This window comes from Oncorhynchus mykiss, chromosome 12, assembly GCF_057628025.1.
Source record: "Oncorhynchus mykiss isolate SJ-2025 chromosome 12, ASM5762802v1, whole genome shotgun sequence".
Classification (NCBI taxonomy): Eukaryota; Metazoa; Chordata; class Actinopteri; order Salmoniformes; family Salmonidae; genus Oncorhynchus; species Oncorhynchus mykiss.
The window spans coordinates 81756774-81784294 of NC_143033.1; the positions used below are offsets into that span (position 1 = coordinate 81756774).

General features: G+C 44.0%; 1 protein-coding gene across 1 annotated transcript in view; it reads left to right on the plus strand.

Annotated features, from left to right (window-relative positions):
* LOC110538508 (growth factor receptor-bound protein 2) overlaps positions 1–27250 on the plus strand; it is a 53075-nt gene extending 25825 nt beyond the window's left edge. Inside the window, exons 3-6 of the mRNA XM_021625370.3 lie at positions 18972–19069; positions 24037–24159; positions 24905–25073; positions 25404–27250. Of these exons, the coding sequence (XP_021481045.1) occupies positions 18972–19069; positions 24037–24159; positions 24905–25073; positions 25404–25589 (576 nt within the window). The 3' untranslated portion in view covers positions 25590–27250. The remainder of the gene's footprint in view (positions 1–18971; positions 19070–24036; positions 24160–24904; positions 25074–25403) is intronic.
* The last annotated feature ends 271 nt before the right edge of the window (positions 27251–27521 follow it).

The window sequence follows — 27521 nt, forward strand, 5'->3', positions numbered from 1 at the left end:
TTAAGATATCGTTTAGGACTTTGACCAGCTCTGAAACCAGATTGCATAGCGGAGAAGGTATGGTGGGATTCGAAATGGTCGGTAATCTGTTTGTTGACTTGACTTTTGAAGACCTTAGAAAGGCAGGGTAGGATAGATATTGGTCTGTAGTAGTTTGGGTCAAGAGTGCCCCCCCCCCCCCCCTTTGAAGAGGGGGATGACCGCAGCTGCTTTCCAATCTTTGGGAATCTCAGACGTCACAAAAGAGAGGTTGAACAGGCTAGTAATAGGGGTTGCAACAATTTTGGCAGATAATCTGGACCCTTTCTTTCTAAAATTATCTGGCCTGGCTGATTTGTAGGGGTCCAGATTTTGCAGCTCTTTCAGAACATCACCCTGACTGGATTTGGGAGAAGGAGAAATGGGGAAGGCTTGGGCGAGTTGCTGTGCGGGGTACAGTGCAGTTGGCCGGGGTAGGGGTAGCCAGGTGGAAGGCATGGCCAGCCGTAGAAAAATGCTTATTGAAATTCTCAATTATAGTGGATTTATCGGTGGTGACAGTGTTTCCTATCCTCAGTGCAGTGGGCTGCTGGGAGGAGGTGTTCTTATTCTCCAGTGTCCCAGAACTTTTTTGAGTTTGTGTTGCAGGAAGCAAATTTCTGCTTGAAAATGCTAGCCTTGGCTTTTCTAACTGCTTGTGTATTGGTTTCTAACTTCCCTGAAAAGTTGCATATCACTGAGGCTGTTCGATGCTAATGCAGAATGTCACAGGATGTTTTTGTGTTGGTTAAGGGCAGTCAGGTCTGGAGAGAACCAAGGGCTATATCTGTTCCTGGTTCTAAATTTCTTGAATGGGGCATGCTTATTTAAGATGGTGAGGAAGGCATTGAAAAAAAAAAACGGGCGTCCTCTACTGACGGGATGAGGTCAATATCCTTCCAGGATACCTGGGCCAGGTCGACTAGAAAGGCCTGCTCGCCGAAGTGTTTCAGGGAGCGTTTGACAGTGATGAGTGGAGGTCGCTTGACCACTGACCCATTACGGATGCAGGCAATGAGGCAGTGATTGCTGAGATCTTGGTTGAAAACAGCAGAGGTGTATTTAGAGGGAAAGTTGGTTAGGATGATATCTATGATGGTGCCCGAGTTTACGGCTTTGGGGTGGAACCTGGAAGGTTCATTGATCATTTGTGTGAGATTGAGGGCATCATGCTTAGATTGTAGGATGGCTGGGGTGTTAAGCATGTTCCAGTTTAGGTCACCTAGCAGCATGAGTTCTGAAGATAGATGGGGGGAAATCAGTTCACATATGGTGTCCAGAGCACAGCTGGGGGGTAGAGGGTGGTCTATAAGCAGGCGGCAACTGTGAGAGACTTGTTTTTAGAGAGTTGGATTTTTAAAAGTAGAAGTTCTAATTGTTTGGGTACAGAACTGGATAGTAGAACAGAACTCTGCAGGCTATCTCTGCAGTAGATTGCAACACCAACCCCGTTAGCTGTTCTATCTTGTCTGAAAATGTTGTGGTTAGGAATGGAGATTTCAGAGTTTTTGGTGGTCTTCCTAAGCCAGGATTCAGACACGGCTAGGACATCTGGGTTGGCAGAGTGTGCTAAAGCAGTGAATAAAACAAACTTAGGGAGGAGACTTCTAATGTGAACATGCATGAAACCAAGGCTATTACTGTTACAGAAGTCATCAAAAGAGAGCGCCTGGGGAATAGGAGTGGAGCTAGGCACTGCAGGGCCTGGATTCACCTCTACGTCACCAGAGGAACAGAGGAGGAGTAGGATAAGGGTACAGCTAAAAGCTATGAGAATTGGTCGTCTAGGACGTCCGGAACAGAGAGTAAAAGGAGGTTTCTGGGGGCGATAAAATAGCTTCAAGGTATAATGTCCAGACAAAGGTATGGTAGGATGTGAATACAGTGGAGGTAAACCTAGGCATGGAGTGATGATGAGAGAGATATTGTCTCTAGAAACATCATTGAAACCACGTGATGTCATCGCATGTGTGGGTGGTGGAACTGAGAGGTTGGATAAGGTATAATGAGCAGGGCTAGAGGCGCTACAGTGAAATAAGCCAATTAACACTAATCAGAACAGCAATGGACAATGCATATTGACATTAAGGGGCATGCTTAGCCGAGTGATCATAAGGGTCCAGTGAGTAGTGAGGGTGGTTGGGGTCACGGCGATTCAGACATCTAGCCGGGCCATCGGTAGCAAGCTGGCAGAGGATGGAGGTCTGTTTTTAACCACCTCTTGCGTTTCGGTCAGTAGATTAGTGGGGTTCTGTGTGGTAGAGGGGACCAATCCAATTGGCAAAATAGATATAGTTATAGTGACCCAAGAAAATTGTCCGATAGACCTAGCGATAAGACAGCTAACGATTAGCAGACCGCAGATGGACGTTCAGGTAACGTCGCGACGGAGGGGCCAGTTGAATAACTCCCTCGGGCAGATAACGTCGGAAGTCCAGTCGTGAAGGCCCAGTGGGGCTCCGCGTCGGCAGTAAAACGGGTCCGGATAGGTGATTGTAGCCCAGGAGTGGCTGATGGAACTCTTCAGCTGGCTAGCGCCGGAATGATTGATGTTTGCTCCGGGACCGACGTAAGTAATAGTCACTCGGATAGCAGCTAGCTAGCTGCAAGATCCAAGTGTAAATGTCCAGAGCTTGCGGTAGAAATCCAGGGATATGGAGAGAAATAGGTCCGATATGCTCTGGTGTGAGTCGCGTTGTACAAAACTGCCGATAGCTTTTTGAGCTAAAGGATAGCGGATGACCACCAACCGTGGTTAGCTGAACACTAACGTTAGCCAGTAAACTTCTGTTGTGGATTTCAGATTTGAGGTGAATAATACTTTTTTTTAAATTAAAAATAAATTGGTGAGGCAGGAGTGTTTTGAAGTTGAGATTTTTTAGGAAAAAAATATATAAAAGCTATGTGAAGAAAATATGTAAATATATACACTGCTCAAAAGAATAAAGGGAACACTAAAATAACACATCCTAGATCTGAATGAATTAAATATTCTTATTAAATACTTTTTTCTTTACATAGTTGAATGTGCTGACAACAAAATCACACAAAAATAGAAATAGAAATCAAATTTATCAACCCATGGAGGTCTGGATTTGCAGTCACTCAAAATTAAAGTGGAAAACCACACTACAGGCTGATCCAACTTTGATGTAATGTCCTTAAAACAAGTCAAAATGAGGCTCAGTAGTGTGTGTGGCCTCCACGTGCCTGTATGACCTCCCTACAACGCCTGGGCATGCTCCTGATGAGGTGGCGGATTGTCTCCTGAGGGATCTCCTCCCAGACCTGGACTAAAGCATCCGCCAACTCCTGGACAGTCTGTGGTGGATGGAGCGAGACATTATGTGCTCAATTGGATTCAGGTCTGGGGAACGGGCGGGCCAGTCCATAGCATCAATGCCTTCCTCTTGCAGGAACTACTGACACACTCCAGCCACATGAGGTCTAGCATTGTCTTGCAGTAGGATGAACCCAGGGCCAACCGCACCAGCATATGGTCTCACAAGGGGTCTGAGGATCTCATCTCGGTACCTAATAGCAGTCAGGCTACCTCTGGCGAGCACATGAAGGGCTGTGCTGCCCCCCCAAAGAAATGCCACCCCACACCATGACTGACCCACCGCCAAACTGGTCATGCTGGAGGATGTTGCAGGCAGCAGAACGTTCTCCACGGCATTTCCAGACTCTGTCACGTCTGTCACATGTGCTCAGTGTGAACCTGCTTTCATCTGTGAAGAGCACAGGGCGCCAGTGGCGAATTTGCCAATCTTGGTGTTCTCTGGCAAATGCCAAACGTCCTGCACGGTGTTGGGCTGTAAGCACAACCCCCACCTGTGGACGTTGGGCCCTCATACCACCCTCATGGAGTCTGTTTCTGACCGTTTGAGCAGACACATGCACATTTGTGGCCTGCTGGAGGTCATTTTGCATGGCTCTGGCAGTGCTCCTCCTGCTCCTCTTTGCACAAAAGCGGAGGTAGCGGTCCTGCTGCTGGGTTGTTGCCCTCGTACGGCCTCCTCCACGTCTCCTGATGTACTGGCCTGTCTCCTGGTAGCGCCTCCATGCTCTGGACACTACGCTGACAGACACAGAAAACCTTCTTGCCACAGCTCGCATTGATGTGCCATCCTGGATGAGCTGCACTACCTGAGCCACTTGTGTGGGTTGTAGACTCCGTCTCATGCTACCACTAGAGTGAAAGCACCGCCAGCATTCAAAAGTGACCAAAACATCAGCCAGGAAGCATAGGAACTGAGAAGGGGTCTGTGGTCACCACCTGCAGAACCACTCCTTTATTGGGGGTGTCTTGCTAATTGCCTATAATTTCCACATGTTGTATATTCCATTTGCGCTACAGCATGTGAAATGTATTGTCAATCAGTGTTGCTTCCTAAGTGGACAGTTTGATTTCACAGAAGTGTGATTGACTTGGAGTTACATTGTGTTGTTTAAGTGTTCCCTTTATTTTTTTGAGCAGTGTGTGTGTATATATATATACAGTGCCTTGCGAAAGTATTCGGCCCCCTTGAACTTTGCGACCTTTTGCCACATTTCAGGCTTCAAACATAAAGATATAAAACTGTATTTTTTTGTGAAGAATCAACAAGTGGGACACAATCATGAAGTGGAACGACATTTATTGGATATTTTAAACTTTTTTAACAAATCAAAAACTGAAAAATTGGGCGTGCAAAATTACAAAACGAGGACAAAGGACGTCTGACTGCTATGCCTTCATGGGTCATAAATTGGTTGCCACTATAAAAATGTCTTCTTGGTCTCAAGTCAACCTTTAAACACAGATGGGTATGTTGGTAGAATACCGATATCACAGGGTTTTCATTGTGAATGGGAAAATATTGGTAAAATAAGTTATTTTTGTTTTGCTTTGTTCTGGTGAATGTACAAAGTTTGCATTTTGTCTTTTATATTTGGTTAATTATTCATGGGAACCTGAATTCAATTACATTTTATGACTGTACCTTGAGCTGACATTTATTCTGGGCCTTTCCCCAGGAATATTCCAGCAAGGAAGCAGCCCTGTTTAGTTTATTTATTTTCTTTAACCTTTAATTTAACCAGGTAAATCATTGAACACATTCTCTTTTACAATAATGACCTGACCAAGATAGCACAGTAACTGTGCAGCAAAGCAGACACAGCAGACATTCCACACAAAAACAGAAAAAGAAAAATACATCTTCAAATCAAAGTTTATTTGTCACGTGCGCCGAATACAACAGTGAAATGCTTACAACACAACACATCACATTTACAACACATCAGTAAAGCATAGGGGGGGACACAACTAGTAGCCACTTACTCTAAAATCAGTCCCAGGGATAGAATACCAGCTCATTTAACCTGTTAATGAAACTGGGAATGGAGATTAATTGGTTGAGTTTTATATCCTGTTGGACTTCATTCCAGTCAGTCGCAGCAGAGTGTTAATGTTTTGGAGCAGGATGTTGGAACAGACATGGAGATGTAGGAGGACATGGAGAGGAGTTTAACGAGGTAGAGGGGGGCTTTGCTAGTAAGGGTTTTGTAAATTACGATGAACCTATGAATTTGTTGTCTGCTTGTGAGGGATGGTTGGCCGAACTGCTCATAGAGGGAACAGTGTTGGGGGGCGGTAGGGGGCTCCAGTGGAAAATCTGATGACTGAGCAGTACAGAGTTCAGTTTTGAGAACAGGGTTTTTGGGGCATTGCGGTAGTGTCTCACCATAGTCCAACAGAGAGGACCCAGGACTTTGGCGCGGCGCGGCGGGTAAAGCAGGATTTGTTGCTGTACAGAAAGCCCAGTCTGGATTAGATTTTGCGGTTATTGAAATGGGTGCTGAAGTTGAGTTATTCATCAAGCCAGGTGCCCAGGTATTTGTAATGCGGTACTTGTTCAATGGAGGTGTTGTTGACAATGAGGGTGTGTTCGGCTGGAGACTGCTGGAGACTTATCCAGGTCCTCCGTTTTCTCTTCCAGATGCTCTATTTTCCTTTTAGCATATGCTATTGTTTCCATGGCGTCTGTCAATAAGTTTTCCATGGATAGGATTCGCCCCTCTGCCTCGTCCAGGCGCCCTGCGTTTATGGTTATCTTGTTGTTGATGTCAGGCAAAGCATTTTCCAGGATTGTCACCTTGCCCCCTATCGCACTGAGCGATAGAGTTAATGGCATCTAATTTAATGTTGAGTTTTGTACGTTGGGATCTCAACTCAGAAAGGATTCTTCGACAGAGTGTGGGGTTGGACCTCGGGGGGTGAACGGGTCCTCTTGCTAATGGCGCTAGCTTTTTCTGAAGCTAGCTGCTTCTTGGAGGGTTTGTCTGTCGCTAATGCTCGAGTCTGGGTAAAAATGTTACCTGTAATGTCGCCTTTTGTAACCGCCATGACGTTTTGACTAAAGCTAAAGGAGTTTAACTTGAAGTGGAGGTAAGATTAGGAATTGGAAACTACTTGTGCGGAGCTCTTAGTTCATGCGGCCATCTCGTCCAAGGGTCACGTGATCCCCCGAGGAAGGCACTTTTAAAGAATAACCAGGCATCATCTACTGACGGGATGAGGTTAATGTCATTCCAGGATACCCTGGCCAGGGCGATTAGAAAGGCCTGCTCGCAGAAGTGTTTTAGGGAATGTTTGACAGTGATGAGGGGTGGTCGTTTGGTCGCAGACCCATTACGGATGCAGGCAATGAGGCCGTGATCGCTGAGATCTTGATTGAAAACAGCTGAGGTGTATTTGGAGGGCGAGTTAGTTAGGATGATATCTATGAGGGTGCCCATGTTTACGGATTTGGGGTTGTTCATGGTAGGTTCCATGTCCCCTTTGGCAGTTCTATCTTGGCGGAAAATGTTATAGTTAGGGATGGAGATTTCAGCATTTTTGGTGGTTTTCCTAAGCCAGGATTCAGACACGGCTAAGACATCCGGGTTGGCAGAGTGTGCTAAAGCAGTGAGTAAAACAAACAAATCGTAATGGTTTGTCCTCGGGCTTTCGCCTGCTAAATAAGTTCTGTTATACTCAGACATGATTCAAACAGTTTTAGAAACTTAACCTCTTATGGCTGCATCCCTTGTTCTCAATTTCTGCCTGAAGACATACCCTAATTTAACTGCCTGTAGCTCAGCCCCAGAGGCAAGGATATGCATATTCTTGGTAACATTTGAATGGAAACATTCTGAAGTTTGTGGAAATGTTAATTGAATGTAGGAGAATATAACACAGTAGATCTGGTGGAACAAAAGAGAAAGAGCATACGTTTTCTGTTTTTTATTGTTGTAGCATCATCTTTCACATGTACTAGAATACGATGCTGGAGATAATTTTGATGGATAACACAAGAGGGCAACTGTAGGTGTGCAAAGTTTCAGACTGATAACTTCAGGAATGGGTGAGCGACATGACATTTAGCATGAAGTCACCCAGGTGTCCCACACAAGTTGCCCAAATGTACCCAAGTGGCCGAATTGGTGAAATGACCTATAACTATAATCAACAGTGCAAATAACTACACTGCTCAAAAAAATAAAGGGAACTCTTAAACAACACAATGTAACTCCAAGTCAATCACACTTCTGTGAAATCAAACGGTCCACTTAGGAAGCAACACTGATTGACAATAAATTTCACATGCTGTTGTGCAAATGGAATAGACAACAGGTGGAAATTATAGGCATTTAGCAAGACACCCCCAATAAAGGAGTGGTTCTGCAGGTGGGGACCACAGACCACTTCTCAGTTCCTATGCTTCCTGGCTGATGTTTTGGTCACTTTTGAATGCTGGCGGTGCTTTCACTCTAGTGGTAGCATGAGACGGAGTCTACAACCCAAACAAGTGGCTCAGGTAGTGCAGCTCATCCAGGATGGCACATCAATGCGAGATGTGGCAAGAAGGTTTTCTGTGTCTGTCAGCGTAGTGTCCAGAGCATGGAGGTGCTACCAGGAGACAGGCCAGTACATCAGGAGACGTGGAGGAGGCTGTAGGCAACAACCCAGCAGCAGGACCGCTACCTCCGCCTTTGTGCAAGGAGGAGCACTACCAGAGCCCTGCAAAATGACCTCCAGCAGGCCACAAATGTGCATGTGTCTGCTCAAACGGTCAGAAACAGACTCCATGAGGGTGGTATGAGGGCCCGACATCCACAGGTGGGGGTTGTGCTTACAGCCCAACACCGTGCAGGACGTTTGGCATTTGCCAGAGAACACCAAGATTGGCAAATTTGCCACTGGCGCCATGTGCTCTTCACAGATGAAAGCAGGTTCACACTGAGCACATGTGACAGACGTGACAGTCTGGAGACGCCGTAGAGAACGTTCTGCTGCCTGCAACATCCTCCAGCATGACCGGTTTGGCGGTGGGTCAGCACCTTCATGTGCTCGCCAGAGGTAGCATGACTGCCATTAGGTACCGAGATGAGATCCTCAGATCCCTTGTGAGACCATATGCTGGTGCGGTTGGCCCTGGGTTCCTCCTAATGCAAGACAATGCTAGACCTCATGTGGCTGGAGTGTGTCAGCAGTTCCTGCAAGAGGAAGGCATTGATGCTATGGACTGGCCCGCCTTTTCCCCAGACCTGAATCCAATTGAGCACATCTGGGACATCATGTCTCACTCCATCCACCAATGCCACGTTGCACCACAGACTGTCCAGGAGTTGGCAGATGCTTTAGTCCAGGTCTGGGAGGAGATCCCTCAGGAGACCATCCGCCACCTCATCAGGAGCATGCCCAGATGTTGAAGGGAGGTCATACAGGCATGTGGAGGCCACACACACTACTGAGCCTCATTTTGACTTGTTTTAAGGACATTACATCAAAGTTGGATCAGCCTGTAGTGTGGTTTTCCACTTTAATTTTGAGTGTGACTCCAAATCCAGACCTCCATCGGTTGATAAATTTGATTTCCATTGATAATTTTTGTGTGATTTTGTTCTCAGTACATTCAACTATGTAAAAGAAAAAAATATTTAATAAGAATATTTCATTCATTCAGATCTAGGATGTGTTATTTTAGTGTTCCCTTTATTTTTTTGAGCAGTGTATATACAACATCAAAAAGCAATTCTAACACACACACAAAAATAAATATAAAAAAAAAAACAGTACACCCTTTGGAAGTCCTCTACACAATATTTTGCTGCCTGTGCCATGTCCCATGTAAATCAGAGGCAAACTGAACAAGTGGTGCAGTTCGTGCGACACAGAACACAACGACGCCTCCATGCTGTGCCCTTTCGGCCCTGAGGCACAGTCATGCCTGCAGTAATGAACTGTGGCATATGAACACCACTGGAGGCAGGAGTAGAGGGGGAAGAGGTAGAGCGGGCAGCTTGGCACCAGGGGCTCCCAGTCAGAGTCGCTATCACTGTGAAAGAAAACATTTAAAAAATATATTTGTATTGTATGAGCCTTTTATCATCACATAAAGTAAACAGATATGTATTGTATAGAGCAGAGGGAACAGTCACTAAGGTGAAGTGCTGTTCCATTCAACTCCGGCCATTATTGTGGGCCTGCCCTCCCCTGAACAGCACCCAATGGCTATTTCATATGGAAGTGGAGAGGAGTAGCAGGCGCAGTGGCCATGTGTGTGTTTGCTGTTCTACTCCATTCCATTTTAATAAAAGAATGGAAAATATATATATATCTGACATGGAAAATATATATATTTGACTTGGAATATACAGTGGGGCAATAAAGTATTTAGTCAGCCACCAATTGCAAGTTCTCCCACTTAAAAAGATGAGAGAGGCCTGTAATTTTCATCATAGGTACACTTCCACTATGACAGACAAAATGAGAAAAAAAATCCAGAAAATCATATTGTAGGATTTTTTTAGTGAATTTATTTGCAAATTATGGTGGAAAATAAGTATTTGGTCACCTACAAACAAGCAAGATTTCTGGCTCTCACGGACCTGTAACTTCTTTAAGAGGCTCCTCTGTCCTCCACTCGTTACCTGTATTAATGGCACCTGTTTGAACTTGTTATCAGTATAAAAGACACCTGTCCACAACCTCAAACAGTCACACTCCAAACTCCACTATGGCCAAGACCAAAGAGCTGTCAAAGGACACCAGATTGTAGACCTGCACCAGGCTGGGAAGACTGGATCTGCAATAGGTAAGCAGCTTGGTTTGAAGAAATCAACTGTGGGAGCAATTATTAGGAAATGGAAGACATACCAGATCACTGATAATCTCCCTCGATCTGGGGCAAGATCTCACGCAAGATCTCACCCCGTTGGGTCAAAATGATCACAAGAACAGTGAGCAAAAATCCCAGAACCACATGGGGGGACCTAGTGAATGACCTGCAGAGAGCTGGGACCAAAGTAACAAAGCCTACCATCAGTAACACACTACGCCGACAGGGACTCAAATCCTGCAGTGCCAGACGTGTCCCCCTGCTTAAGCCAGTACATGTCCAGGCCCGTCTGAAGTTTGCTAGAGAGCATTTGGATGATCCAGAAAAAGATTGGGAGAATGTCATATGGTCAGATGAAACCAAAATATAACTTTTTGGTAAAAATTCAACCTGTTGTGTTTGGAGGATAAAGAATGCTGAGTTGCATCCAAAGAACACCATACCTACTGTGAAGCATGGGGGTGGAAACATCATGCTTTGGGGCTGTTTTTCTGCAAAGGGACCAGGACGACTGATCCGTGTAAAGGAAAGAATGAATGGGGCCATGTATCGTGAAATTTTGAGTAAAAACCTCCTTCCATCAGCATGACAATGATCCCAAACACACCGCCCAGGCAACGAAGGAGTGGCTTTGTAAGAAGCATTTCAAGGTCCTGGAGTGGCCTAGCCAGTCTCCAGATCTCAACCTCATAGAAAATCTTTGGAGGGAGTTGAAAGTCCGTGTTGCCCAGCAACAGCCCCAAAACATCACTGCTCTAGAGGAGATATGCATGGAGGAATGGGCCAAAATACCAGCAACAGTGTGTGAAAACCTTGTAAAGACTTACAGAAAACGTTTGACCTCTGTCATTGCCAACAAAGGGTATATAACAAAGTATTGAGATAAACTTTGGTATTGACCAAATACTTATTTTCCACCATAATTTGCAAATAAATTCATTAAATATCCTACAATGTGATTTTCTGGATTTTTTTCTCTCATTTTGTCTGTCATAGTTGAAGTGTACCTATGATGAAAATTACAGGCCTCTCTCATCTTTTTAAGTGGGAGAACCTGCACAATTGGTGGCTGACTAAATACTTTTTTGCCCCACTGTATATAGACTTATATTATTGACTGTATGTTTGTTTTACTCCACGTGTAACTCTGTATGTGTCGAACTCCTTTGCTTTATCTTGGCCAGGTCGCAATTGTAAATGAGAACTTGTTCTCAACTTGCCTACCTGGTTTAAATAAAGGTGAAATAAATATGGAGAGAAAAACAGGTTCGTTATGCTCTGGTACTAACTGGCGAGAGCTTTCCGAGCTAAAGGTTAGCTGATGACCGCTAGCAGTGGTTTGCTAACTGGTAGGTTGGTTAGGTGGCTAGCTTCAGTTGAGGGATTCCAGATACGAAGTATATAGAAATATTTGAGAAAACCCCCCAGATCCACACCACATTGGGTGAGGCGGGTTGCAGGAGAGTATTTAGAAGTTGAGGTTTAGGAAAATATTTTTAAAAGATATGTGAAATTAAAAGATGTAAAAAGATATATACAAGGGACACGACAAGACAAAGACGTCTGACTGCTACGCCATCTTGGATTTAGCAGGCTACAAGGGTAAAGTGGCCCGTGTAGCTCTTTTCACACCATCAACCACAAACATGAACCGGGACCCCTAAGGCACTGGTAGTCCACAGATTTAAAATTATGCTATGCATGAATCAGCAGTGAGTGTTTAGATATGTATTAACAGGCCTTGCATTTCCCGGCGGAATCGACCATGCCTTGCGGCCAAAGGGATGAATATAATTCTAATTCCCTTCCCCTGGCTGTCAATCACGGTGCTCCGAAGCACCTCTCACTCACATAGCTCTCTCAGATATTTAAATTCGTATTATTTAATGCCCGACACACGATCTGGTCCTTCTCACAGGTGTCATAGCTCCGAAGTAGGTTGCAGTGAATTACATTTTATTTTCGTGTCAAATCGCAAATTGGCAACCCATCCCTTATGGGATTAATAATTCAGTGATAATTCTTCCGGTGTTCTTTGCATCACATAGAGTGAAGAAAAAAACATAAGATAAAAACCAATACATAAAAGTAAATAAGGTTATCCAAACAATAATTATGTCCCGAGAGCTGTAAAAATATACATACATATACAAGTGAAGACCGACACATCGTAGTTGCAACGACACGTGTCCTTATGGAATTCCGAGGCACATATTGAAGATGTTAGAGCTGTCCACATTTACTTTTCGTCAGCCAACAAGATGAGTAACAAACAGCAAAATCACTAGCCTATGTCAATCTACTATCCCCCATAGTACAAAAATTTACATTTTCTATTGTTCAGCTTGTCCTTCTGTGTGAGAGATAAATATTCCAAATTGACTCTGGGACAGTTGTTACAACAGATCCCAAATTAATACAACCACTGTACATCAAACTTTAAAAAGCAATGAGTCTGATGCAACAGATCAAAACGTTTAGCTTAAAATGTTGATAAACTATTAGGCTATTTCTTCACATTATAAGCGCAGCAATGCGCACACTGCAATAGGATATAAGTGCAACTGTTCCAAAATGCAATTAGAGGGAAAATACTGTTTTCAAAAGTGCACCGCAAATGCGAGCAGTTAAATATGACAGAGATGAAAATATCCTTCAGAAATGTAGAAAGAGGGAAAGAGGCATGGGTTAATATGACTATGATTGTGAATTTGGCTGCTGGACAACAAAATAAAGTTGAACCTGAGAGAAATACTGGTTTCACTGGCAAATGAGGAAGTGTTATTAAAATAATCCCCTTACCATGTTCTGACCATGGGAATGTTAAGACATGCCTCATAAAATGACGAAACTTCCAGGTTTTAAACATTTATGGTTAAATAGTTTCAAAATGTTCACTGCCTCCGCTCAGATTGCAAGGTTGTTGATGTTGTGGTGAGCAACAGGCACTGGCCTTTCTCTCATATGTGAACGAACAGTGCCTCAAGTACACTACGGGACCTGTACACTATGTGAACACCTGCTCGTTGAACATCTCATTCCAAAATCATGGTCATTAATATGGAGTTGGTCCCCCCTTTGCTGCTGTAACAGCCTCTGCTCTTCTGGGAAGGCTTTACACTAGATGTTGGAATATTTCTGCAGGGACTTGCTTCTATTCAGCCACAAGCGCATTAGATGAGGTCGGGCGCTGATGTTGGGCGATGAGGCCAGGCTCGCAGTCACCGTTCCAATTCATCTTAAAGGTGTTCAATGGGGTTGAGGGCAGGCCAGTCAAGTTCTTCCACACTGGTCTCGACAAACCATTTCTGTATGGACCTCGCTTTGTGCACGGGGGTATTGTCAAGCTGAAACAGGAAAGGGCCTTCCCCAATCTGTTGCCACACAGTTGGAAGCACAGAATCATCTAGAATGTCATTGTATGCTGTAGCATTATGATTTCCCTTCACTGGAACTAAGGAGCCTAGCCTGAACCATGAAACACCCTCAGACCATTATTCCTCCTCCACCATACTTCACAGTTGGCACTATGCATTCGGGCAGGTGGCGTTCTCCTGGCATCCCCCAAACCCAGGTACATCTGTCGGACTGCCAGGTGGTGAAGTGTGATTCATCACTCCAGAGAATGTGTTTCCACTGCTCCAGAGTCCAATGGCAGTGAGCTTGACACCACTCCAGCCGACGCTTGGCATTGTGCATGGTAATCTTAGGCTTGTGTGCGGCTGCTTGGCCATGAAGCTCCCGGCGAACAGTTCTTGTGCAGACGTTGCTTCCAGAGGCAGTTTGGAACTCGGTAGTGAGTGTTAAAACCAAGGACAGACTATTTTTACGCGCTTCCGCACTTGGTGGTCCCGTTCTGTGATCTTATGTGGCCATTGCAATAAATTGCAATGTCTGTACTGTGAGACGCCGAAGACAGAGCTACAGGGAGACAGGACAGACAACTGATCATCCTCGCAGTGGCAGACCACGTGTAACAACACCTGCACAGGATCGGTACATCCCACCATCAGGTGGTACACAATCCCTCCATCAGTGCTCAGACTGTCTCCAATAGGCTGAGAGAGGCTGGACTGGGGGCTTGTTGTAAGGCAGGTCCTCACCAGACAACACCAGCAATAACGTCCTATATGGGCACAAATCCACTGTCGCTGGACCAGACAAGACTGGCAAAAAGTGCTCTTCACTGATGAGTCGCAGTTTTGTCTCACCAGAGGTGATGGTCGGATTCGCGTTTTATCATCGAAGGAATGAGCGTTACACCGAGGCCTGTACTCTGGAGCGGGATCAATTTGGAGGTTGAGGGTCTGTCATGGTCTGGGGCGGTGTGTCACAGCATCATCTGACTGAGCTTGTTGTCTTTGCAGGCAATCTCAACGCTGTGTGTTACAGGGAAGACATCCTCCTCCCTCATGTGGTACCCTTCCTGCAGGCTCATCCTGACATGACCCTTCAGCATGACAATGCCACCAACCATACGCTTGTTCTATGCGTGATTTCCTGCAAGACAGGAATGTCAGTGTTCTGCCATGGCCAGCGAAGAGCATACACTTATGCTTTTCTTAAGAGAATAGTTGTTTTTTGGTTTTCAAATCAATTTAATTGACTATTTTGGTTAAACTCTCTGGGATATTCGGGACGGTAGCGTCCCACCCCGCCAACAGCCAGTGAAAGTGCAGGGCATCAAATTCCAAACAACAAAAATCTCATAATTAAAATTCCTCAAGCATACAAGTATTTTCACAATTTTAAAGATATCATTCTTGTTAATCCAGCCACAGTGTCTGATTTCAAAAAGGCTTTACAGCAAAAGCACCACAAACGATTATGTTAGGTCACCACCAAGTCACAGAAAAACACAGCCATTTTTCCAGCCAAAGAGAGGAGTCACAAAAAGCAGAAATATAGATAAAATGAATCACTAACCTTTGATGATCTTCATTAGATGACACTCATAGGACTTCATGTTACACAATACATTTTGTTCGATAAATTGCATATTCATATCAAAAAATCTCATTTTACATTGGCGTGTTATGTTCAGTAGTTCCAAAACATGCAGTGATTTTGCAGAGAGCCACATCAATTTACAGAAATACTCATAATAAACATTGATAAAAGATACAACTATTATACATGGAACTTTAGATAACCTTCTCCTTAATGCAACCGCTGTGTCAGATTTCAAAAAAACTTTACGGAAAAAGCATGCCATGCAATAATCTGAGTACGGCGCTCAGAGACCAAAACAGCCAGAGATATCCGCCATGTTGTGAGGTCAACATTAGTCCGAAATAGCATTATAAATATTCACTTACATTTGATGATCTTCATCAGAATGCACTCCCAGGAATCCCAGTTTCACAATAAATGTTTGATTTGTTCGATAAAGTTAATCATTTATGTCCAAATACCTCTTATTGTTAGGGCGTTTGGTGAACAAATCCAAACGTGTGTGCAAGTCCAGCCGAAAGGTCGGACGAAAAGTTCAAAAAGTTATATTACAGGTCGTAGAAACATGTCAAACGAAGTATAGAATCAATCTTTAGGATGTTTTTATCATAACTCTTCAATAATGTTCCAACCGGAGAATTCCTTTGTCTGTAGAAAAGCAAGCTAACTTTCACATGGCCGCGCCTCACGAGCTCGTGGCAATCTGCCAGACACCTGGCTCAACCCCCTCTCATTCGCCCCCACTTCACAGTAGAAGCATCAAACAAAGCTCTAAAGACTGTTGACATCTAGTGGAAGCAAAATGACCCCACAGACACTGTGTATTGGAATGGCAATGAGTTGAAAAAATACAAACCTTAGATCATCATTCAAACAGTTTTAGAAACTTCAGAGTGTTTTCTATCCAAATATACTAATAATATGCATATTCTAGCTTTTATGGCTGAGTAGCAAGCAGTTTACTCTGGGCACCTTATTCATCCAAGCTACTTAATACTGCCCCCCAGTCACCAAGAAGTTAATGGCCTTGGTGCCCTGGCAGATTGGGCAAATGGCCTTACCCCTAAAATCACGAAAATCCAAGCCTGTTGTAATTTCTGCAAGAGAACATGAGGGAGTGTCTGTGAGCTGTTATGTTTGAGGTAGATAGCTAAGTCGTGAACTGTGTAGGTGATGAGACTAAGGTGGAGTGTAGTGTTTGTGTTTGTAATAAGATGTAGAGAAAGTGAGTTCAGAGTTCCAGACCGCATGTCTGCCTCGTCTACACATGTGCAATCAGTCACTCCCAGAGGCTGCCTGCCTGCATTGCCACATCAATTGTAAGACCACACACACACACGCACACACAGAGAGAGAAACACAAACTGCCACAGGCATACTCTCCCATCGCTGTGCCTGTCTCCCCCCTGTGCTCCTCACAACCTATTCACATTCACTCACATTATCATAGTGCCACAGGCATGGACTCCTCCCTCCTTCCCCCCCTCTTTAATTTTGTCTCTTGTGCCTTAGTGGCTGTGGTTCCACAGTGACAGCTGGTGTGCTGCAGGCTAGCTGGAGCAGAGAGGTCAGAGAGCACTGAGGCCAGTGACCAGCTGGGGGGGGGGGGGGGAAATAGCCAGAACCCATCATCCCATCATCGGGGCTTTGAGAAGTAGGAGGGTGTGGTGGAAAGAGTATATAGGCCTAATGTCAATCTCACCACTGACACTGTACTACTGACACTGATGGCCTGGGATGCCTTCACATAGTCTTACATGACTCCTGTTTCAGTTGTCTCCTGCTTGCCTCTTTCCACTAAGCCATGGTGTTTTTTACCACCAGGGGGGCTGGTTGCTTGCGTGGGCTTCAGATCAACACTACACACCGAAGTAGAACGAGACTGAGCTCTTCTGAAAAGCTTGACTCTTACAGGATGGGGCGGGATAGAGTTATGACGGTTAGATGTTGTGACACGAGTAGGTCCTTCCTCTCTACCCTAGCTGCAGCTTTTCTTTTGTGAACAATGTCAAAGGATACCTGAGAGAAAACATGTCTAGCTGCATTTACACTGTTGTGTATGCTTTATCGAGATGTTTCCCAACCGCTGTGTTGAAGCATAGATCAGTACTCTGTGGTCAGAAGCCCTCTACTGCTGCACTACTCACTGTACAACACAGCCTGACAACTAAACTGTGCAGTACTTGTCTGCCTTTCCCTCTAGGGGAACTACACGCCTACTGTGTAAATTACTGTATGTCTGTGTGAGAAAAGGGAGAAATCAATCTCACCCGGAGCAACCCTGTTATCTGACAGTTGGAAGATAATTTTATAGCTTTGGATCAGAGCCTGTATTGTGTTTGTGGGGGGCTTAAGAAGCCATCTTGTTGCTGGATGTGGTTGAGGTGCTGAGTGACTGAAGGTTGTAGTCTATCTGTAGCTCCTCTTCTCACAGGTCCTCCAGGCCAATTCACACACTGATGTGGTCTTTGTGACCAAGTTATGTGAACCCGCAGACACTAAACACTAAACCACAATCTGTGAAGGATTCAGGTGCTTTAGTTGAGTTACTCAGTTTATCATCACTGCCTCACCTGTCAGCCATCTATGTAAATCAACAAAGAGTTGATTCTGCACGCAATGCAACCGCCCCTTGGGTATTTCAGGTTAGGTTTAAAGATGGATGCAATATGTCGAAATCGCTCCAGCTTTTCCTGGTTGCTAAAATTCTGATAGTTTGCCTAAAGTTTTTGCGACAAAACAAGCAGGTATAGTGTAGATAGTCATTGTACCATCTAAACCGCTGTAAAATATATTTTCCATAACCAAAAATATTATTTTGTCAGCTGTTTGAAGTTGGTGTACGAAACCGAACGTAAAAGACGCAAAAAACGCAACTTAAGCACGGGAAGCATAGAAATAGCACATATCGAACAGATCAACTGCTTCTTAGACTTGCTTTCAATGTGAATGACAGATCTATAACACACATTTCAATGTGAATTTGATCAGGTTGCCCAAAAAGCCTTGCAGGCTTTAAGAACCCTCTGGTGTGACAGTGGTGGCACACCCACTCTGCCTCACTTTCCTTTCTATCTCTCGCTCTCTCTCTCTCTCTCCCAGTGCTCAGTGTACAGGAAGGATGTTGCACACTCCATTTCCTCAATACTTTTTTTGCCGATAAAAAGATTTAGGCCTAGTTCCTCTCTTGAACACAAATGGTCAAGTATGGTTTGTTTAAAGGTTTTTCAACACCTAGCAGAGGCCATGAAGTGTGTACCAACACTGAAGCCTGTAGTCAGCATATCACATTGAAATACCTGTGTATTCTAGACTATATCTAGTATGACTCCTATTTCTTCTGAAATGAAAAGGCTGTACTGAAGCCAGAAGGCAGATGGTGGTTGGAATATCTTTGTTTTGAGTGGGACGTGTCAATATATTACTGTGAGTCAGAACCCTGGTGAGAATTGATGATGACTGTTTCTTTCATCTGACTATGAGTACACAAGCCAGAGGCTTTACATTACTAACTGCACCAGTGTACAGGTGCATGTCTTTCAACAACAACAGCCACACACACACACACACACACACAACAAACTTAAGACACACTCATGCACCAGTGCTCCCAAACCTGCAAACCACCGTATGTCTCTCAGACAAGAGTTCTCCCACAGCTGGCCCGGCCTCATGGAGGCTTTCTTGATTGGTAAATGAGTGTACTCACAACAGACAAACGTGTCTCAATCTGTTGTTTATGGCTGTGCCCCATTAGTGGATACAAAACTGTTTCAGCCCCCCTTCCCAGTGACCTGAGAAGTACTCTGTTTACTAGATGTGATATATTGTTAACTCTCTTCCCTTCTCTAGGTATTAAATGAAGAGTGTGACCAGAACTGGTACAAAGCAGAGTTGAACGGGAAAGACGGCTTCATCCCCAAGAACTACATAGAGATGAAAGCACATCCGTAAGTATGAACCACCTGGCCCAGACTCCTAATATGACTCAGGAGGACTCACCTCTCCAGCTTATTGTTGCTGACTCGGGGTATGGGCAAACAGGACTCATCATGACTGCCAGGTCACGCTGGGCCACAGCTTCAATGTATCACATTGATTTGGAACTATGAAACAACTGTCTGAATTGAACAGAACAGTCCCGTCAACTCTGAGTACTGTGCTGAAATGGCCAGTGCCACCACAGTGGAATCTTCTCCCTCTGTGTTCATTGAAGCACTGTGAGGATTCTTAGAGGATATTACCTCTGGAGCACACCGTGCCAGATTAGCGCTCTCTGTATTAGTGCGCTCTGGGCCTCTTAGACTTAATTTAATATTGACCCTTATTTCATTGCCACTGGGATTTTATCAGGTGGGATTTTGACGTATGGAGGGGGCTGGGTCTGGTTGTCTCTGTCCCAAGGAGCTATGCCATGCCTAGGCTTTGTCTGTCTGTGTACAGTGGATTGCCACCCCCCCTACACACACGCCCCCAATCTGGCCTGCAGTGGATGCAGATATGTAGTGCAGGTATAAACTGTTAGCAACTGCTCCAGGGCCAATTTCTTGATGATTAATGCCTGGACTTGGATAGTGAGAAATGTCTGATCCATAGTTTGTGTTAATGAGCAGAGAGATAGCATAGTTCAGGTCAGCTGCTGTGGGCAGAGTGTGAGTAAAATGTGTGGCTGTGATCATTGGGAAGAGATGGCCAGCAGAAACAAGTCATCTCGGGTCTGGTCCCTGCCCTCCGTCTCTCTGTGTAATGGAAGCCCTGAGTGGAGTCATCCCTCTCTGTGAGTTGGAATTTACCCCTCAGCACCACTTCCTCATCAGGAGCTTGGTTTTAATTGTCTGGGCTGCCACTCATAGCCACATCAAAGGGGAAAGGAAAGGTCTTGCTGTTCCACTGGGCTGTGATGCTGTGTACAGGTCTTAGTTGCCCTTGTCAAGTAATGTACCATGCTGTTACATCACAGTTAATGCCATCATCATAAAAAAGAGTGAATAGATACTGCATAATGAATACAGTGTCTATGTGGTGGTCTCAATTGATTGACTATTTAAGTGCTTTGAACACCTGAAAGAGAAACTAGCCTAAATCATCAATCCCTTATCCAATGTCAGTAGCAGCATTCAGCTCTTGCACTTGATCTACTGCTTGCACTAAATGACTGTGTGTCAGCTGTTAGTCCTTCCCCTGTATAGTTTGGTGTAGCCTTAGTGTAGGGGGCAGTTGTGGTCTGATCCCATGGCAGTATTAGTGGGGCAGACGTTTGCCCTTTGTCCTTTTTATAGACTAGCTGTGACGGAGTGGCACTAGGCACCAAGTGCGCACACACACCAACTAGCCTGCCTTATTTTGGATACAGTACATGTGTAGTTGACGTGACAGACCTACATGTGACAGAGGACAAAGTTAACTATCAAGTAAATTAGACCGACATGTCTGTGCGCAGTGGCTTTGACGCTTCACTCAGTGTGCACAGCTCTGCGCGAGGTGGTATATATAGGATTCGTATCTTGTACTGAAATGTGTTTTTCAGTACATCAAATGTGAATCATCTTTCAGATAATTAATTGAAAGCTGTGTGTGTCTTTGTTGTATGACTTCTTATCCACAGAGGGCCGGTGTGGGTTCAGGTTTGTGTTCTAACCAAGCAATAACATACATGATTCAACTAATCATGTCTTGATTGAAGCCTATGATTAGTTGATTCGGGTGTGTGCTGGTCGGCAAGAACCAAAAAGTCCATTGATTTCTGTGGATACGACATCCCCCTGTTATGAGTGCTTCTTTCATGATGAATAATAATGATTTAGTTTATTTTTAGAATTTTGGGAGAGATTATATTAATCTAATTCAAATTGATTATTTAAGAGGTGGTCTTATTTGAAACACCCATGGTACACTCGATACCCATTAAGCTTAATCTGTACTTTTCACATATCCTATCAAATATTTTTGTCTTCTTAAAACATGTAAGTAAAGTTATCAAACTTCATTTGAGAGATATTTTATATTTAAAAAAATAAAAATACAAAAATTAGAGCAGTATATGTTAGAAATGTCTAAACTCCTACTGAACCCCCCACCGTACTGACAAATTCTCAAAAGTGACTTTGGGGGCGGACTTATGGTAGATAAATTAACATGAAATTCTTTGGCAACAGCTCTGTTGGACATTCCTGCAGTCAGCATGCCTATTGCACGTTCCCTCAACTTAAGACATCTGTGGCACAAAACTGCACATTTTAGAGTGGCCATTTACTGTCCCAAGCACAAGGTGCACCTGTGTAATGATAATGCTGTTTGATCAGCTTATTGATATGCCACACCTGTCAGGTGGATGGATTATCTTGGCAAAGTAGAAATGCTCACTAACAGGGATGTAAACAAATTTGTGCACAACATACCTTTTGTGCATTTGGAATATTTCTGGGATCTTTTATTTCAGCTCAGTAGGACCAACACTACATGTTGCATATAGATTTTGGTGGTACCTAACCTATTTGTGCAGTATCCTTTTGCAACCACGCCTGGTTCTCAATCCCTGCAGGTGACCATTGCTCTGGCGGCATCTGTGTCTCTGCCGCTTGGGAAAGCCTGGTTCTTTAACATGGCCCTAGTGATATTGGGGACTGGCTGTGGTGCTCCCACTACTGCATTAGACCATTCATTCCCTTGATCCGTCTTTGTTTAACCCACCAATTCCTCCTGACCAATTGGCATACGTGATCCACACTGGGAAGACCCCCATTGGCAGGGCTTCCTTTGGAGATTGTTCACCCTGCCTCCAATATATTACCCACCAGTGTCAGAGACATTTGTGTTTCTCAAACCCCATTTTGCGATATACTCCAAAAACCCTCCAACAGAACACCTCTCAAGTGGTGCTTTGGGAGAATAACTGTGCCCCTACACATCGCTGCACGTGGGGGGTCTACCTGAGTGATCCTGCCAGTAGCATATTCCTCTCAAAGATTAAGACGTGCAAGGCTTTAGTACACACGGCCGGTACAGTGAAACTGCCAATGACTCATTTAAATCAGTTCCTTTGCTCGCTCCAACGTTACTTGGATAATTGTTCTACAGCTAATACATGCCAACGAGTGCTGACCGTTGGGGATGTGTATATTTATCAGACCTAAAATCCATGCGGGTACTCTAAGGCTTTTAGTGACTCTCTAATCTCGACCGGTGGCGTGCCATTTGTGGCGCTGACATCTAATTTGAATGTGTGCCCTATCAATTTCCGATGGTACTTTCTGTGCATACCATGGTGATCATGGGTAACGGGGAATCAGGGTTAGATTCCGGCTTGGAGCCTAAGAAATGGCTTCCACATCCAAGGAAAGGCAACAAGCTCGCAAATTACCCACTCCCAACTCGGGGAGGTAGTGATGAAAAATAGCAGTGCAGGACTTTTTCGAGGTCCTGTAATTGGAATGAGTACATTTTAAATCCTTTAATGAGGATCATTTACTGATGTTTAGAAGTTGCATTTTTAGAGCGGTCAGAAACTTCATAGTTTCATTAATTACGTTTTAACCGTAACATTGGACTGCCTGTTGTGTATTGTCCATCAGTGGGACGACATGTTCTATGGGGTTACACCAATAAAAAAGGGCTTTTCTTTAACAAAATGTCAAATAATTGTTGAAGCAGGTCACATAGTACACAAGTAAAGTAGGTTTTTGTCAAATTACAATCTTACTCAAAATGTAACGGGGAGGAACTTGGTTATCATCAATATACAAATAAATATGTTTTTCAACAGAATATGATTAATGATTTTAAAAACAAAGTAACTAATTAGTAAAACTCGATTTTCTTGTGTATTTGAGAATCATTAAACCATCATATTAGTATCACTTATGTCACACCAGAGGACAAATTCCAAGGCACTAATGCATGAAATGTGTCATTAGATTGGATATAAATTTCAAATAAAAAGTGGCCACAGAACATTTTGAATTGTTTAGACATACTTTTTTGTAACTATATATTTTTTTACTTTCATTTTTGAATCAATCATTTGTTCACTTTTGTTTTGGCCATATGGCAACTACTCACATGCAGTTCAGTAGCTTCAGCCAACGCTAGATGTTAATGTGCCTCTGCGTTTCATCTCCCGGTATGTATTCACAGACCAGACCATGAAATATGGAACTTTTGGATCATGCTGTTAGTAGAAGTGGTGTAAGTAATAACAAATTTGGGAGCCTGCTAAAGTGAGTCAAAATAGCTTTTAGATTGCTTTTCCATAGTGGCATTTATATCTGCACAGTAGTAGTTGTGTGTGTGTGTGTGAGAGAGAGAGAGAGAGAGAGAGAACCAGTTCCACATGGCCTGGCTGCTCTTTCCGTGTCTGCTTTAAATTGCTCTGCCGGCACCTTTATCAGACAGGGAACTGTAGGCGGGGGGCAGCCGATAGAGGGCACAAATGCAAAGAGGATTAGGTCTTGGTCATTTTATTATTGATTTTCACTTTCATTCAAAGGAGCCAAGATGTCATCTCTCTGGCTGCTCTGGTTAATAATTAACCGGAGAGATGATTTCTCTCACTCTCTCTTTGCCTCCTGCTGCTACAGCTGCCATTGGCCCAGCCAGAGCTGCTATCACAGACCTTGCTGGGAGTGAGACATGCTCTGCTTCAACAGCACAGCACGCAATCCCCACTCCTCAACCCCTGTGCCCCCACTGTACACAACGCCCACGGTTCTGGTTCTCCTACCTGCAGTATTAATCGGTTGACTGGGGCAGAGGCTTAATCTGAAATACTGTATAATCTCTCAGGACTGTAAACAGTGGGAGATGACCATGTGTCATCCCTGATCGTGAGGGAGCAGATGTCTATTTGTTTGTTTCGTGCTGGTCCAGCTGTGTTCTCTCCCCTGACTGTGTGTGTGTGTGGTGCTGTCCCTCCCTCCAGGTGGTTCTTTGGCAAGATCCCCCGTGCCAAAGCAGAGGAGATGTTGAACAAACAGAGGCACGACGGGGCATTCCTCATCCGAGAGAGTGAGAGTGCGCCAGGGGACTTCTCCCTCTCTGTCAAGTAAGTGAACACACACATACACTAAATGTTTAGAAGCCCTGCTCTACATATGTTGGGGCGAGGGACTGCTCTGCACCGTACAATGTATTGGGTAACAGACACAAACATCTGCTATGTTTCTCTTCTTTCTCTTCCTGTGTTTAAATACACTACAGCACTAGCACTTTATTTTTTACCCAGTGTTCTGTGCTGCCCCCTGGTGTCTGAGCATTAACTCCAGCTCACTGACAGTTATTTTACAGCAGGATTTCAGCTCTCTCTTTCCAGCTTGCACAACACTGACGCAAACTCTTTGATTTCCCCATGTCTGTTTCCACTCTGCTTTACTTAAAAAGGCTAAATTCAGCAGCCCTCGCTGTCATGGTGCTGTAGTGTCTGTCTGTATGTAAAGTAGATAGACATTTCAAGATAATTAAAGTGATCACTATGTGACTCCACCCGTCTATTGCCCTCTGAGTACAGAACAAGGAGTTTGTCTTAGTAGAGACTAATCCCCCTGATGGCTGTAGAAGAGGCTTGTTTATCTGACTGCAGCGTTACCATCCATGGGGTCATGACCTGTGTTCACACTGTTATAGAGACAGTCTGTCTTCCTAATGTGTTGCTAAGAGAACATGTCCACATGTATTTCCTTTGGCTGTTGGGATCTCTCTTCTCTGTCCTGTTTCAGCAGTTCTGTGTCTGTTGACTATCTGCTGCTGGCAAGCTACCCATGGTTCTCTTCCTCTGTCCCCCGTCTCCTCAGGTTTGGAAATGACGTTCAGCACTTCAAAGTCCTGCGTGATGGGGCAGGAAAGTACTTCCTGTGGGTGGTGAAGTTCAACTCGCTCAACGAGCTGGTGGACTACCACCGCTCCACCTCTGTATCCCGCAACCAGCAGATCTTCCTGCGTGACATTGAGCAGGTCCCCCAGGTGAGAACACATCCCCTTTAACCTTCATCTCTGGCTCTTTACCAGTGTGGCTTTGTAGGAGACTTAATGGTCACAATGACAAACTAGGTTATTAGTGTAAAATAATAGCTTTGAGGGAGACAAATTGGCCCCAGAGTTGCTGACTCAATCCCTCATCCTGCCGGCCTAACCTTTGGATGTCATGGCATTAGCTCAGTTCACCAACGAGTCACGTTTGATTCAGAAAACACAATCAGGGAAGAACCGAGGCTTTGTCCTTTTGAAAGACTGTGTTAACATGTCTGGGACTCATGGATTTGTTTTGCTCTCTTTCTCTCTCCCTGCCCACAGCATCCCACATATGTACAGGCTCTCTTTGACTTTGACCCCCAGGAGGATGGTGAGCTGGGCTTCCGACGCGGAGACTTCATCCAGGTCCTGGACAACTCTGACCCTAACTGGTGGAAGGGAGGATGCCATGGGCTGACGGGCATGTTCCCTCGCAACTATGTCACACCAGTCAACCGGAACATGTAAATAAACATCAACAACCACCCCATACCCCCTCTCAATCCATCGAGAAGACATCAGGAGCAGAGAGGGAGAATGCAACAAGGAATTAAACATGGAGGAGTAGTTCTGTCGAAGGCACCTTGTTGGTGGCAGCTGAGCAAAGCCAACTTTTAACACTGAGAATGTTCACCTCTATAGTGAACGCTTCAGTCAGAACTGAACTGTCTTTGAGGGAAAAAACACAGAGAAACTAAGCATAGTGCACCAAAAGTGAAGAATGAGAATTATTCTATACCTAGACTCCCACAGCTGCGTCTGTCCTCTCCTCTACTTCTTCACATTCTGCGTTACTTTTCCTTTTTTGCTGCATGTTTTAATCACCTAAATGAAATACCAATAAATCCTAACGCTGTTTTAAATAAAAATACATGTACAAATATTTTAAAAAATGATTGAAAAAATAATTTAAAAATACGGATGTTATCTGCAGCAAGTTACCGAGTCCAAGATCATTGGCATGTGAGCGCATTGTACATCAGCCCAGGGCTGTATAAATAAATCACCTACAGTATAGAGAGAATCCATTTTTTAAGAATATATATTATATATTTGTATGTGTTTTATCCGTCATCACAAATTGTATTGTTTCTTCCATTTGTAAATTATGTTAAAAAAATGTTAGTCTGGATAAGACCTAGTAGCTCTGGGATTTGCTGAATTGTCAGTATAATTTTTCCTGGATTATTTGAGGGCTCTCAGATAAAATGGCATGCTATTTAAAACGTGAAATAATTTCCTTGTCTGATAAACGAGAGAATAATCTGTTATTTTTAACAAAACCAATCGTGTCAGGAAGCAAACGCCGAGCAGCGAGTAGAGCCATGTATGCTGCATGAGCTGTTGTATTATGAAACCCTGTAAAAGGCCAGCCACCTTTTGAAGCCAATGTATTTATTGCAGCCATTTTACTCTTGGGCCGTGAATGTAGCTGAGTCCAGAGACATTGACATGAGGGAAGCAAGGTCGGAGAACTGAACTACACAACTGCAAGGGATTTCCGAGAAGTGCTGAATTAGTAATGGTGTCATATAAAATGATATAGAGAGATGTATGAAAAATATGCATATAGTACATACATATTCAAACACACACGCATACATTAACAGTCCCCTCCTTGTTAGACTCACACATAACAAGTAGATGAGTTGGATAATCACATGATGGTCGATAAAACAGTTTGAGAAAATTAAGTGTCTTTTATGCTAAAAGTTGAGAGATCAGCTTTACCAATGTTGTTTTTCTCTGTCTGTAGTGTGTCAAGCACTTTTTATGTTAAGCATTTGATTTCTGGTGTGTTTTTTTTCTGTGTGTGTTTAGTTTAGTTTGTTCTCTCTGGATAGTGCCTTTCTCTCTGGTGTTTCAGTGTCTCCGACCTGCTGCTTTGAGCCCCTTTGTGGGGCCCGTCAATCCTGCAGTGAGAAACCATGTACATAATCCAACCTGTCCCATCAACCCCACATCTCCTTCCCAACATGGAACTTTTCTTATTTAAGTGTCTCTTGCCTTCTTCCCTATTGATACTGTTATTTTTTTTGCTTCTTTTTTTTTGTTTTTTTTGTATTAATTCAAATGCAATTCTACAAATAAAGAGAGAAATCATGTGGTGTGGTCCATAGATAGCCACATACAGTTATTATTTTCATCTTGTGATTCAACAAACCTTTTGATGGCTAAATTCATCTGTCTAAAAATGTATAGAAATGAATAGCCCATTACCTGGCTTTGCATCTGACAACCTGTAGGGACTGGGACATGCAGTGTCCCAGTCCCTACAGAACAAGCTTCATTTGAAGCTTGGTGTCTTCAAGCACAGCCTTGGGTCCTTGGTACATACAGGGGTTTGCTGTACACATTGCATTACCCTCGGTCTGGTGGACTGTCTGCTTTTGTGTTCTG